The 14,469-nt window shown below is 37.7% G+C and overlaps 6 protein-coding genes across 6 annotated transcripts; 2 read left to right on the top strand and 4 right to left on the bottom strand.

Moving 5' to 3' along the window:
• Positions 1–1,296: 1,296 nt before the first annotated feature.
• Positions 1,297–1,760, bottom strand: LOC143909035 (histone H2A). The gene has a single exon (XM_077426925.1). It carries the CDS (start codon positions 1,717–1,719, stop codon positions 1,345–1,347), a length of 375 nt encoding a protein of 124 aa, XP_077283051.1. The 5' UTR covers positions 1,720–1,760; the 3' UTR covers positions 1,297–1,344.
• Positions 1,761–1,937: 177 nt separating this feature from the next.
• Positions 1,938–2,363, top strand: LOC143909425 (histone H2B-like). Its single transcript, XM_077427408.1, has one exon. The coding sequence runs from the start codon at positions 1,978–1,980 to the stop codon at positions 2,356–2,358; it is 381 nt and encodes a 126-aa protein (XP_077283534.1). The 5' UTR covers positions 1,938–1,977; the 3' UTR covers positions 2,359–2,363.
• A 3,409-nt stretch (positions 2,364–5,772) lies between these two features.
• On the bottom strand, positions 5,773–6,273 carry LOC143923208 (histone H3). Its single transcript, XM_077446766.1, has one exon. It carries the CDS (start codon positions 6,223–6,225, stop codon positions 5,815–5,817), a length of 411 nt encoding a protein of 136 aa, XP_077302892.1. The 5' UTR covers positions 6,226–6,273; the 3' UTR covers positions 5,773–5,814.
• Positions 6,274–7,445: 1,172 nt separating this feature from the next.
• LOC143909392 (histone H4) lies at positions 7,446–8,473 on the bottom strand. The gene has a single exon (XM_077427354.1). The coding sequence runs from the start codon at positions 8,403–8,405 to the stop codon at positions 8,094–8,096; it is 312 nt and encodes a 103-aa protein (XP_077283480.1). The 5' UTR covers positions 8,406–8,473; the 3' UTR covers positions 7,446–8,093.
• A 3,336-nt stretch (positions 8,474–11,809) lies between these two features.
• LOC143909296 (histone H1-like) lies at positions 11,810–12,618 on the top strand. Its single transcript, XM_077427214.1, has one exon. It carries the CDS (start codon positions 11,874–11,876, stop codon positions 12,534–12,536), a length of 663 nt encoding a protein of 220 aa, XP_077283340.1. The 5' UTR covers positions 11,810–11,873; the 3' UTR covers positions 12,537–12,618.
• Positions 12,619–13,312: 694 nt separating this feature from the next.
• Positions 13,313–14,123, bottom strand: LOC143909297 (histone H1-like). The gene has a single exon (XM_077427215.1). It carries the CDS (start codon positions 14,047–14,049, stop codon positions 13,387–13,389), a length of 663 nt encoding a protein of 220 aa, XP_077283341.1. The 5' UTR covers positions 14,050–14,123; the 3' UTR covers positions 13,313–13,386.
• Positions 14,124–14,469: the final 346 nt, after the last annotated feature.

The raw sequence follows: 14,469 nt of genomic DNA on the forward strand, positions 1-14,469 counted from the left end.
ATCGTATTAGAAACTCATATAAATTATAGTAGCTCAGAAGTTGATAGAATTGAACAGAATATGTGAAGCAATAAAGATATTGAAAATCTAATAAATAATGAGAAATAACTTTAAGAGATACACATCATAAGTAGTTGAAAATGAAACGGATGTTCAAACTTGAGGTTAAAGAGTATTATACATAAATATGTACATACATATGTAGGTTGTAAGATCATACCACATAACAGTAGTTTTGAGTTTGACAGCTCAGGTGAATCATAGGTGATTTATAATTTTGTAAACTTATGAGATTGATTAGATGTCTCTTCAATGTGGAGATTTATTATTTTCAATCTCGTATAATATGAAAGCATTTTTGAAACCTTTCGACACATATTAGCCAGCTCGGTGGTTTATTTATGTTTAGCACTGAGAGATTATCGGGTTCGATCCCGGGCTAATCTTTAATATACTGCTGGCTAGATTTGGCTGTTTCTGAGTCCAAATCGATCGTGTCTTATCAGAGTTTGCCAATTTTTGAAACGGTCCCTTAAAAATTGGTAATAATTATCCTACCCGCTGTCACAAATTTTCTGTATTATTGTATGTACAATCTGTAACAAGTCTAAAAATCCATAGATGTCTCAATGGATTATTTCATTAATTAATTGTTAATATCGTGCTCTTCAGCTTTTCGAAACACAGTGATTTATGTAATAGAAATGCTGCATTGTTTGTAATTGTAATGTGTAAAAATAAATTCTGAACGAAATTTCGCACGTTATTTACATTTATTACAATTGTCTGTAAATAAATGACCGAATCTATTTTTCAAATTGGTGACCCCAAGTAATAGGAAACCTTTCATTTTACTGCATCTACATGCAAATGTATCATATTCCATGATTCATATCCAACACAACACATTCATAGACAATGTAATTGGAACGGCTGCATATTGATTTTGTAGATAGAATATCCTATCTCTTCTAATGACGCATTATTTACAACAAAAACGATGAGAATGAGAGCGCATAACGGAGGGGCAATGTCCCCTTTTACCTCTCGCTCTTACACTTAGAGCGCATTATAACTAGAAAGAGAGGCAAACATATACGATTCAATGCATACCTACAAAACCGCAACGATTGCTTTCTTTTAATTTATTACATTGAATCCGATACTATACGTGCTGCTTTTCATCCAAATACACATTGCAGTATGAGCGTGCGTCAAAAATACGACCGAAAACATAGAAAATAGTGGTGGCCCTGAAAAGGGCCTTTTTTTAATCAGATGGGCGGTTAAAAATCGATCGGTTCGACAATCCAAAGACGCCGAGCGTCTTTTTCGTTGATGTATCTATGCTTTCTTTTCGGTCTTCTTGGGCAATAAGACAGCTTGGATGTTGGGCAGGACGCCTCCTTGAGCGATGGTCACTCCAGAGAGCAATTTGTTCAACTCCTCGTCGTTGCGGATGGCCAATTGGAGATGGCGAGGGATGATTCTGGTCTTCTTGTTGTCACGAGCGGCGTTTCCGGCCAACTCGAGGACTTCAGCGGCCAAATATTCCATGACGGCGGCCAAGTAGACGGGGGCTCCGGCTCCCACGCGCTCCGCGTAATTGCCTTTCCTCAGCAGACGATGGATCCTGCCCACGGGGAACTGGAGACCAGCTCGGTTGGAGCGAGACTTTGCCTTTCCCTTCACCTTGCCGCCTTTACCACGGCCGGACATGTCGGGTTGAGAGTGTGTAGTGACGGAACGTGCGAACGGTGCGAGAGCTTGCCAGCGAATAGCTCAGGAATTCAGCGCGATTCTATTTATTGACGTGACCGCTACGCGTTTGCGCGCGTGCGCGTCATGATGCAATTAGCGCCTCTGCCGTCGGCTCTGTGCACCAAAAGCGACTACAGGCGATTTTCAACGGTTTTCAACTCATTCTGAAGCGTTCTCTCGAATCGACAACGTCTCTTCGGACCGCTCTCTTTAACAATGCCGCCCAAGACGAGTGGTAAGGCCGCTAAGAAATCTGGAGGCAAAGCCCAGAAGAACATCTCCAAGGGGGATGGAAAGAAGAAGAACAAGCGCAGGAGGAAGGAGAGCTACGCCATCTACATCTACAAGGTGTTGAAGCAGGTGCACCCCGACACCGGCATCTCGTCGAAGGCGATGAGCATCATGAACAGCTTCGTCAACGACATCTTCGAGCGCATCGCAGCCGAGGCTTCTCGTCTCGCCCACTACAACAAACGCTCCACCATCACTTCTCGGGAAATCCAGACTGCAGTCCGTCTCTTGCTTCCGGGAGAGTTGGCCAAGCACGCTGTCTCTGAAGGCACCAAAGCCGTCACCAAATACACCAGCTCCAAATAAACAATGACGCCTCGCACCATCATTCAAAAGGCCCTTTTCAGGGCCATCAATATTCTTTACAAATAAAATTTTGGTTGAAAATGAACAATTTCATCACTTGCATATTAATATTTTTTTATAGCACTTGTCCTTACAAGCGTATTCTGCCTTCCTCAATTATGGCACTGGAGATTTTTTTTAATATGCTATGGATATCCACCATAGGCGTGGTTCTATTATTTTGAAATCCATCATCCGCCCACAAATCACGTACGCGAGCCCCGTGTGGGCTCACACTACCATCTCCAACAGATCCATACTCAGACTGCAGACAGTACAAAACAAATTCTTGCGTGCCGCGGGCAACTACGACTGGTACACAAGAAACACTATAATTCACAATGACCTAAACATTGACTACCTTGACAAACACGTACACAAACTTGCCGTAAACTACTTCAAGTCTCTCGGCAAGGTAGACAATCCCTTAATAAATTCCCTCAGCAAAACCAAACTAATAATTAACCAAAGGCCCATCGACATTCTGAAGATGGGTATAGGCTAAAATTAGCATCCATTTAACTAACCAGACTCAACCACCTCCAAACGGTCCATACCCGTTAACCACCCACTAACACACTAACCCCGACAGTATCCCACAGATGTTGCACTAATTTTGCTTAGTGTTCCAGATCGACAAACACTCCACAAGCGAGCAGCCGCCAGCCCGCACCACAAACATCACCGAGAGTCCGATCCCATACAACTCGTTCGATAGATAGGTTAAGGGAGTGTCACTACCCTATAAACTATCGTTAAAACGCAGCCACAAAGAAGTATTATTTTGAGATTTGAAACAAAAATGCACAGAAAAAAAATAGTTGTGGGTCAGTATAAACCTTTGTGCTTCAAATAGTTTTAATTTTTCGTAGTGGTATAAATTACGGTAATTGGATTATTATTAGTCACAAAGACAATTTTTGCCATGAAAATCGCGAATACGCAATATTTGGCACTCGTTCCCGTTTATTATGATGAACTTTTCGGCTGACAGGTGTTCCGTTATAGAGATTTTAGTGACTGACCAGTGATCACCGAACCATAAATTACATCCCACCATGCAGCACGAGATAATTAAAAAGATGGGCCATTTTTGATACCGCTATGCTTCAAAGGGTTGATTGATTTTTTGATTAATCAAAAAAATATATAAACCATGCATATGGTGGATATAAATGGCATATTAAAAAATAATTTCTCTAGTGCCTTAATTAAGGAAGGGAGAAGTCTAATACGTTTGTATGGATGAGACGCTGGGTTCCAGCCCTTTTAATGGTGTAATTATCTTTTCATTCTAAGTGATTAACAACTAGCGATTAGCAGTCCCAGCTACCTACTTTTTTATTGTCGTACTTAATTTCATACCTGCTATTTAAAAATACTACACTACCTACTCAGTCCTAATGCGTTTTTTTTTTTTTGAGTAGGTATATATGTAAATGATAACTTCTCACAATTCTGCCTTATTTTACTACTACATAACTATTCTTTGGTAGATTGTGGTTAATGTTTTAACGATAGTTTCTGCTGGGTAGTGAAACTTCCTAGACATATCTATCTGGTGAATTATATAAGATCAATCTCTCGTTGATATTGTGTGGGCTGCGGCTGCTCACTTGTTGAATGTTTATTAGACTAAAACACTAAGCAAAATTGGTGCATCATCTGTGGGATACTGTTGGGGTTAGTGTGTATACTATGGGTGGTTAACAGGTTTTGGACCATTTTTGGTGGTGGTTTACTCTGACTAATTTGAATGAATGCTAATTTTAGCCTATATTTGTTTTCAAAATGTCGATAGGTCTTTGGTCTTTCTTTATAAGACCCTTTTTTATGGGTACATTAATACTGGACAGGGATAAGAATTATTACTGTGGGTTATTCTTTTTGGAAATGGGACGATCTCTTTCAAAACGGACGTATGAATAAGTTGTGGACAAACAAAAAACAGTTGCAAGTCGCAGTTCTTAAAGCAATGCTAATTACCAAAGCAAATTTGTTCCTCAGAGAAATATAATATAAGACCAAATAGATTACATATTTATTTTCACATTTAACTGAAAAAATATACGTTTTCTTGAATACACATAGATATGTACGTAAATAAAAATTGGTAAATGTCCCGTTTTGAGGAAAAAAATAAATGATTCGTTATTCATACTCCATTCGCGCATTCGTACACGTCTATATAGAATGTGCCAAAGAATAGAGGTTATGTGCCGACTAGGTATGACCAGACTTTTAATTGTACAATGATTATTTCACTCATAACGTGGTTCATTTTCCACATACCTTAATTATCTGACTGGCACAAATTATATGTTCGAACATTAACTTTCCAATAGCATGACATTGTTCATCAACGAAATTCACACTAAAAACGTGGACGAGTTCAAAACGCAAACTTCGCCATCAATTTGGAACTTCATTTATGTTTCGCATTACAAAGCATCATATACATTTGTTTTACTTCGAGACTGGTGCTTTATTACCGGTCTCCGTGACGAGACAGAATGTTAAATTACAGAAAACGCAAATATCGAAAATCGAAAGATCTTAAGTCGAAAGATAAAAAAAAAAAAAATGGTACCTTCCGTATTCTGCGCGCGCACATTAATACGGGAGGAAAAGCCTGTTCCTCTTGTTCCTGTTGAATCCTGCTCGCAAAAATTAAGTGAGTATGTACCGTTTACCATGCACCATTTTTTTTTTGATCTTTCGATTTTCGATCTTTGTGTTTTCTGTAATTTTACATTCTGTCTCGTCACGTAGACCCCTTTATTACATACCTCTTATACAGTTCACATGGTTTTCGTTTAAGAAGTCATTTTTTATAACATCCACACTATGAATACATTATCATTTCTGTGTTAAAATGCAATTAGACAATACAATCGCACCCATGAAATGCCAACTCATCTATTGATTGAAAACTACTAAATGATTTTAACATATTTTTTTTAATTTAAACAGCTGTAATAGCGATAGTGTTCATAATCCCAATTTGTTTCACAACTATTTCCTTCTTACCTGCCGCTTTAGAAATTACATCCTTATTTGCATTTTTTTAATAGATTATACGTTCAACCCAAATTCTATCTGGTTTGATGGTAGTTGATTCAGGCACAAGTTAGCTTTAATTTTTATTTATATTTTCAAAAAATTCTAATCGATACAAATTTTCTGTAGTGACTTAAAATAAATCTGCTCAGAATTTAATATTAGAGTATGTAAAAATAACTTTCAGCATGATTTCGCATATTACTCATCATCTCATATGGCGTCAGTAAAATTGCATAACCTGAAAAAAGTTGCAGTTCATTCAGTGATTGAATTAATTCCGAAATATACATATTGGTGGCCCTGAAAAGGGCCTTTTTTTTTGTTAACGTATGGATCTAGTGACTATCAAAAGGCTTAAGCACGTTCTCCACGGATACGTCTGGCCAATTGGATGTCTTTGGGCATGATGGTGACGCGCTTGGCGTGGATTGCGCACAAGTTGGTATCTTCAAAGAGACCGACGAGGTAAGCTTCGCTAGCTTCCTGGAGAGCCATAACAGCAGAGCTCTGGAAACGCAGGTCGGTCTTGAAGTCCTGGGCGATCTCACGAACCAGGCGCTGGAAAGGCAGTTTACGGATGAGGAGTTCAGTGCTCTTCTGGTAACGACGGATTTCTCGGAGGGCGACAGTTCCGGGACGATAACGATGGGGCTTCTTCACTCCTCCGGTGGCGGGCGCACTCTTGCGAGCGGCTTTCGTGGCCAGTTGTTTGCGGGGAGCTTTTCCTCCGGTGGATTTACGGGCAGTCTGCTTGGTACGGGCCATTGCGTCAGTTGCGGATGAGACACGTCTGCACGGAACGGGAGACGGGAGTCGAATGATTCTCGACACTTTCGCGCCGCTATTTATAGTAAATCTGCTGCGGTGGCGCGGCCGCCAATTCGGCATTTTTACGTCGTTTTTGGTTATTTTGGAATCGTGAACAACATCTAAACTCTCATTGTACAAATTTAAAAAAGTAAAATTAAAATTCGAGCGAGAATATTGGACAATATGTGAATTTCTAATTGGAACAATGGTATACCCCCTCCCTTTTCCATAAACAGCTGCGTTGGTTTCCCGCCATTTCATTCTGTGCCGCCATTTTGTTATCGATTTACAAACCGTGGGAATATAATTTTTTGTATCAGATTCATAATGCTTCAACATAAATGGCTAAATAAAATTGTCTTTTTATTAAAAGAAACACTTTATTATTGTTGTACATTTATGTTGATATTCACTGTCATACTAAATAAAAATATTTATAATTGGAAAATATGGGTGATGGCTAAATTTATCAATTTTAGACACATTCATAATGTTATATTTGTGTCAACGGACTATTTCAGTCGTATACCTGAATTTACATCAACCTTTTTTTTACGAGTGCTTAAATTTTTTAGTATTTCGGCACAGATAATTTACTACCTGGCCTACGATAGTGGGTTATGCTTTTTCAATAGTTTTATGGGAACGAGATCTTACACTTACTTATCGGTTATGCATATGCTGTATCCAGAGATTAACGGACAAGTATATTTTGCCCACAAAAAATAGTTCTTTATTATCAACTTGTTTTTTTTGCTCTTGCTGTAACTACCTAGAGTTAGCACGAAACATTTATGTACAATAATATTGGTTTGACTTTATGTATATATGTACATTTAATATTATATTGTCGGCTTAGTAGTAGAAAATTTTATGTTAAAAGTTGACTTTTTTTACCTAATAGAGCAACTGAACTAAGCGATAAATATGCAATATATGTCTTCGCTAGTTACTTATTACAAGAATACTCTTCTAATACTTTAATTTCATGTTTTAGGTATTCTCACATGTACTTATGTATAATAATCGTATTTCAATTTGATAACTAACTATTAAAACGAGTTAATAGAAAGTATATATGTGTATAAATTGAGAATTTGATGGAAAGAAGTCTATACATTACGGTATTTAATTCAAAATTCGTGTCAATAAAATAAAAAGTAAAGCATCGATGTATATACATATGTATTTCGAGGACAAACTATTGCTGCTACTTTATTATTAATCATGTATGATTTCATATTACATATGTACATACGTGCAATCTATAAATTCATACGTACAATATGTATTAAATTTCAAATGACTTACATAAATGTGAGAAATAAGAATAAACACAAGTAATGATTTTCTTAATAACATTTTCAAATGGATTACAAAACAATTCACATTATTACCGTCCTTCACCGAAAATGATACGGTCATATATTAATTTTACTCGAAAATTGCTTTAGGTAATTGCTATACCTTCAGGTATAGACTTCTAGGTATGCATTATGATAGGAATTATTTTCGGGGAATGACGGTACTAGTCTTCGACTGTCGATGAATTCTTTTGGTACAAAAAATGATGGCTATTTATTTTTTAGTAGAATCATATGCTTTGAACATTAATTGTTATATGCCAGTGTCTACGACTAGACACCCTGTATTACCTTCAATTTTTTTTAATTGAACAGGAGCCATCGACTACATTCAAGACGCTATTGCAATGTGATTTCAAACGAAGCCGATTAGGTATCAAACAGTTTGGTGGCCCTGAAAAGGGCCTTTTTTTACAAGCTTTTTATTGGTTTTAATTTGAATATGTAAATGGTAGATATTTAGCCGCCGAATCCGTAGAGGGTGCGACCTTGTCTCTTGAGAGCGTAGACCACGTCCATGGCAGTGACGGTTTTGCGCTTGGCGTGCTCGGTGTAGGTGACGGCATCCCTGATCACGTTTTCTAGGAACACCTTGAGAACGCCTCGGGTCTCTTCGTAGATCAGACCCGAGATACGCTTGACTCCTCCACGGCGAGCGAGACGTCTGATGGCAGGTTTGGTGATGCCCTGGATGTTGTCTCGCAACACCTTCCTGTGACGTTTAGCGCCTCCTTTTCCCAACCCCTTTCCTCCCTTTCCGCGACCAGTCATCTTGAATCAGCAGAGTTCGTCGAACGAGAGCGAAAAACAGCACGTCCGCGCGTGGCGAGCTACGGCAGTCGAGTGAGTTTTGGCTCCAAAGGCGCCTATATTTATAGTAGTGCATGTGGTCAGGGGTGCCACACCTTTGCAAATAATGCAATGAAATGTGCTGCATGAAGAAACGACATTTGAAACAGCAATAATGAAAACTAAAACTATATAAATAATAATGTCAACTCTGTGTCCCAAGTTGTAATCAACATTTTAATACAAATGTTGTTTTTGTAAGCTTGTATCAGGCTATATTTAGGGTGACCATATGTTCCTTTTTGGCTGGGACAGTCCCATTTTTTAGGTGATTTGTATTCGTCCCGATTTGTATTGTCCCATATTGTACGTAATTTTATGGATGTATGTAATGTATGTGTATGTGTATATGTATATGTATATGTGTATGTATGTATATGTATATATGTGTATTTTTATATTTATGTATGTGTATTTGTGTATACGTGTAAGTATTTGTGTATATATGGATGGTGTACATATATGTTTATATAATTGTCTTTGGCCAGGAAGGCGCATTGGGTTTACCTGTAAGGCCTTCTTGGTGTAAATTAAATAAAAAAATAAAATAAAATAAAATATATATAAAATTGAATGTCTGTCTGACTGTCTCGTATAGGATCCTAAACCACTGAACCGATTACAATGGAACTTTCAGGATTTGTTGTATGCATGTCCGGAAAGCGTACTGTGAAAAAAAAAACGGGGAAAAATCTCTTAATAATAATATACGAAATTATGATTTTACCGACGCGAAAGTTTGAAGTGCTTTTGTGTAATCAAGGAAATGTGTTCGTTGGTAACCACGTTAACAGTTGGTTATTGACGACACGACGTTGAAGAAATGTAAGTAGAACTCCATCCACCACTTGAAATGGGAACGGGAATTGCATGCCTTATTCTGGCGTTGCAACGAATGCCAGGTTCAGCTAGTTATTATATAAATATACACACATGCAATATATTCGTTTATAGTTACATTTAAATATTTTGTAATATGATTTATGTCACCAAAAGGAGTCCCAGGCTCTGGGAAAAAATAACTCCGGGCTCTATGACAAACTAAAAAAAAGATCTTATAAATCTATTTTTAAAATGCGAAAAATCTATTAGAACTTAGAAAAATATTTATGTATATGTTTTTTTACTATAAAGTATGATGTGACAAGTACGATTTCACATGGACTCAAAGAGTGCGGGGATCGAAAAATAATAAACATTTAGCATTTAATGAATACATGTATTTTTATGTAGAATAGTATAAAATATCAATATCAGCAGTCCGGGCCCTGGAATTTTAGCCCCCACTGCCCCCCCCCCCCTCTCCTTGGCCCTGCATGGTTCTGAAAAAAATCTCTGTTCTCTTATTTTTTTTCAATTTCTGTTTTTAAAAAAATGTCATTCAGGTAGAAATTATATTACTTAACAAAATTAAAAATTAAAAAATTCAGTTGAACACAATTTTCGCAATTAAATGGAACTGAGAATATATTTTTGGAAAATTTTTAACTATTTTTATTTGTTCATTTTACATGCTTCAGAAATAATCCCCTCTGCAGCGCATGCATATCGAATATGACAGTGGTGGCTAAGAGTGCTGTGAACCTTTTTTTTATAATAAAAATTCCACCCAAAAATGGCTGACGTGGCATCGCTGGCATATTAAATATTTTTTTATCCCGTTGCTTTTTTGCTTGTCCACAAGAATTGTATAATTATAATTCCTTGACTTGATAGAAAAATAAATAAAACTTTTAAACATACAACACATTATTTTTAATAGGCGAGGGGGAGGCTAGAGAGGACAATTTCCTGTAGTCAGTTCTGAGCATCATGGTCACCCTAGTTATATATGATTTTTTTTTTCGAAAACTTCACTGTTCGTTTCCAATGGTTTACGATACCTTACCATTTCGTCTCCTTCACTTTCATATTATTTTACACAATTGTTGATAATTTCTAGTTTTCAATTATGACTGTTTTGAATTTACATTTCCCTTCTTGGTTTATTTACAATCAATATAATGATATATGTTTTACAATGTACAATAAAATTGATTTCGAACTACGTACATCCTGACATTTATATTCATAAATAATGTAATTTACACATTTCTAATGACAAATTAATATTTAAACCTTCAAAAGTACACCAACAAGTAATCATTCCATCAAATAAATTCTTTAAAATCATATATGTACCTACAAATATTTATTTATATTCAATGATTTATTTTTAAAATGTTTGCAATATTAAACATTGCTTGCCATTTTCATTTATTTAAAATTGATTCATTTACATTTTTGGTAAATTATCTATTAAAGACACGTAACATCTTTTGATATAAATCCCATATTTTAATATGGAATATGAGAAACTATTAAATTTCTTACAGGAATCTTATTGTTTAATTTAATCAGAATCTAAATTTTACATAAATTTAATGTATTTGTTCAGAATAATTACAAACGTATGACAAAAAAATATGAAAATTATTAAAAATTTTACTGTTTCTTCTTATGCCTAATAATGGTTTAACGACAGTTCAAACAGTACTTATTTTTGTATATTAAATTTAATTTTATAATAACAAAATTCATTACAAATTCATTCAGTATTTATTTTTAATGTTAATAACTATTAAGTACACAAAATGTTTTTTCCTTACACTGAAAAAAAAAAGTACACGATGTGATACGTTCTTCATACTGTCGAACATTGTTTGAAAAAGCACAGTTAAATTCCAGTAAATATAAAAATGAATGATTTAAATTTATTATTATAATAACTAAAGAAGGTTTTTAAATCATATTTATATATAGAACATATTTTAATAAACAATTACGATTATAGTTGTTAAGTATTGAAGTCTGATGTGATTTTTCTATGTACGTGTTACGATTGGTCGTTTCAATATCGTCTAAATACGTTATTTGAAAACTTACCATATTGAAACCTTTCAAAAATAATCGCTTAAGTATTTAAGAATCAAATGAAATCATTACGCTGATTGTAAATTAATTAAGTAAGTTTTTATTTCATTTTTAATGACACTTCACGTGACGACTGGATCGAATTCTCAAATTGTATTTATCACAAATTGCGCATGGAAACGTATATGCTATCGAAGTCTAGATTTTTAGGTGAATGGAATCCTCATTTGTGATATCCGTTTTAAATACATCAATATATTGCGGCCGTTTTTTAGAAAATTACAGATTTTGGGATGATACAAAGCAGAAATAAGAACGATTTGATGAAGAATCTGAACAGAGTGAACGCGTGAGTTCGGCGAGCTCCGTCGAGCGCTCAATGCCCCGACCGTGCAATGGCGAAATTCACTCGCGTCTCAGCTCGAAACGCTCGTTCTCAAACTCTTTCTCCAATTTTCAAAACTGGGAAGAACAAAAATGGCAGACGTCGCATCTCCAGTCGCAGCCTCTCCTCTACCGACGACTCCGGCCAAGAAGTCCAAAACGGCAACCGCCAAGAAGCCCCAGAAGAAGCCCACTCATCCCAAGACCTCTGATATGGTCAACAACGCTATCTTGGGTCTCAAGGAAAGGGGTGGATCTTCCCTGCAGGCCATCAAGAAGTTCATCTCAGCCACCTACAAGGTGGACGCTGACAAGCTGGCTCCTTTCATCAGAAAGTACTTGAAAGGCGCAGTCGACTCTGGAGCTTTAGTTCGCACCAAAGGCAAAGGTGCTGCTGGAAGTTTCAAACTGGAGGCCAAAGCAAAGGGTGCTCCCGCCGCTAAGAAGACCAAATCCGCCCCTAAGAAAGTCGCAGCCGCCGCTAAGAGCCCCGCCAAGACAACCGGACGCGTCCAGAAGCGCAAATCCGCCGCAGCTAAGAAAAGTACAACTGCAGCAGCCAAGCCCAAGAAAGCCGCTGCCAAGAAGACTACTGCTGCCGCTTCTCCTGCTAAGAAAGCCGCCAAGTCTAAAACGCCCACTAAGGCCAAGACAACCACAAAGCCCCCAACAAAGAAGCCCAAAGCGCCCAAACCCAAGAAGGCCGGAGTAGCCGCTAAAAGCAAGACCATCAAGAAGACCGCAGCAAAGAAGTAATCTTGTTTACGTTTGATGACGATCGCCTTTCGGGGTAAAACGCTACTACTAGCGCACAACCAAAAAGCCCTTTTCAGGGCTATCAATAGATTTGAATAATTCGGAAATATTTTGTCAACATCTGAATGCATATGTCTTTCTTTACAGCTATCAAATTAATTGTAGGTCACATGTAGTAGGTACTTGTCCAAATTGGCAGCACGGTATATTATTGTTTCATTTGAAGAACTCCCAATTTTCGACATCCAGAATAAGAAAATGATCTATATTGTATGTGTCGAAACTATGGATGGTCATGTTTTTAAGTAATTACAGTACATTTCTTGGAACGTGTAGCTTCTTGATGAGACGTATCGAGTTTTTTCGCTGATGAGTTGAATTTAAATGAAATAAAATCCAATTTGTGGTTTACGGTTTCATTATAACGCAATAAATACGATCTTGAAATCGAATATGATGCAAAATTTATTTAAACGACTTATTCTCTCAGAAGTGTGACCATGACACATTTTATTAATGATAAAAAAAGATTTAGATGTATTCAAGGACAAGCAGTCCGCTGTAAATATTGATATGATTGGTTTGTATGGTAGACTTTGATTTTAGCCCTTTTTTCATTGAACATAGAAGAAACTGATTTCGAATAATCCTGCAATAGACATTTAATACCCATCGGAAATCATCTGTTGCTAACGGCAAGTAAACCTGAAAAAAGAAACCATAGCGAAATTCTATGACGTGTCAAAATGTTAACCAAAACATTGTAAAGAGATTGGTAGCCCTGAAAAGGGCTTTTTAAGTTGGTTGTTGTTAGCGCTTTACGCCAAAAGGCGATAGTCGTAAAATCAAATTACTTCTTCGCGGCGGTTTTCTTGATGGTCTTGCTTTTGGCTGCTACTCCGGCCTTTTTGGGCTTGGGAGCTTTCGGCTTCTTGGTTGGGGGCTTTACAGTTTTCTTCGCCTTAGTGGGAGATTTAGACTTTGCGGCTTTCTTAGCTGGAGAGGCGGCGGCAGCTGTCTTTTTGGCGGCGGCTTTTTTGGGCTTGGCTGCTGCGGTTGTAGTTTTCTTAGCCGCAATGGATTTGCGCTTTTGGACGCGTCCAGTGACCTTTGCGGGGCTTTTGGCAGCAGCTGCGGCTTTCTTAGGGGCAGCTTTAGTCTTCTTAGCGGCGGGAGCACCTTTGGTTTTGGTTTCCAATTTGAAACTTCCAGCGGCGCCTTTGCCTTTGGTGCGAACCAAAGCACCAGAGTCGACTGCACCTTTCAAGTACTTTCTGATGAAAGGAGCCAGTTTGTCAGCGTCCACCTTGTAGGTGGCGGAGATGAACTTCTTGATGGCCTGCAGCGAAGATCCACCCCTTTCCTTGAGACCCAAGATAGCGTTGTTGACCATATCAGAGGTCTTGGGATGGGTGGGCTTCTTCTGAGGCTTTTTGGCAGCGGCGGCTTTGGTCTTCTTGGCCGGAGACGCCAGAACGGGAGAGGCTGCGATCGGATCTGCGGTATCTGCCATCTTTGCGATTTCCAAGTCGAGAATCGATGAGGAAACTTGAGAACGAGCGTATCGAGCTGAAGTCAGTCAAAGACGCGAATGATTCGAGTACTTGCGCTATCTGGGCATTGAGCGCTCGACGGAGCTCGCCGAACTCACGCGCCCACTCTGTTCAGTTTCTTCATCAAATCGTTCTCATTTCTGCTTCGCCTTGTCCCAAAATCTAGGTTTTCTTAAAAAACTGCGCAATTTAATCGTTGCGTTGAAAACGGCAATCGTTTATAAGGGTTTTATCTTCGTAAAAAGCTAAAATCTATTGTTCAATTCGCATCAGCTTGAAATCAATGACTGATTCAATTTCAGAATGCATCCGCATCGTCACGCGGAGTGTCATTAAATGTGGAATAAATACTCAATTTAAATGTTTACAACTGTTTTTAC

Source organism: Arctopsyche grandis, chromosome 3 (genome assembly GCF_051622035.1).
Source record: "Arctopsyche grandis isolate Sample6627 chromosome 3, ASM5162203v2, whole genome shotgun sequence".
In the NCBI taxonomy this organism is placed as follows: domain Eukaryota; kingdom Metazoa; phylum Arthropoda; class Insecta; order Trichoptera; family Hydropsychidae; genus Arctopsyche; species Arctopsyche grandis.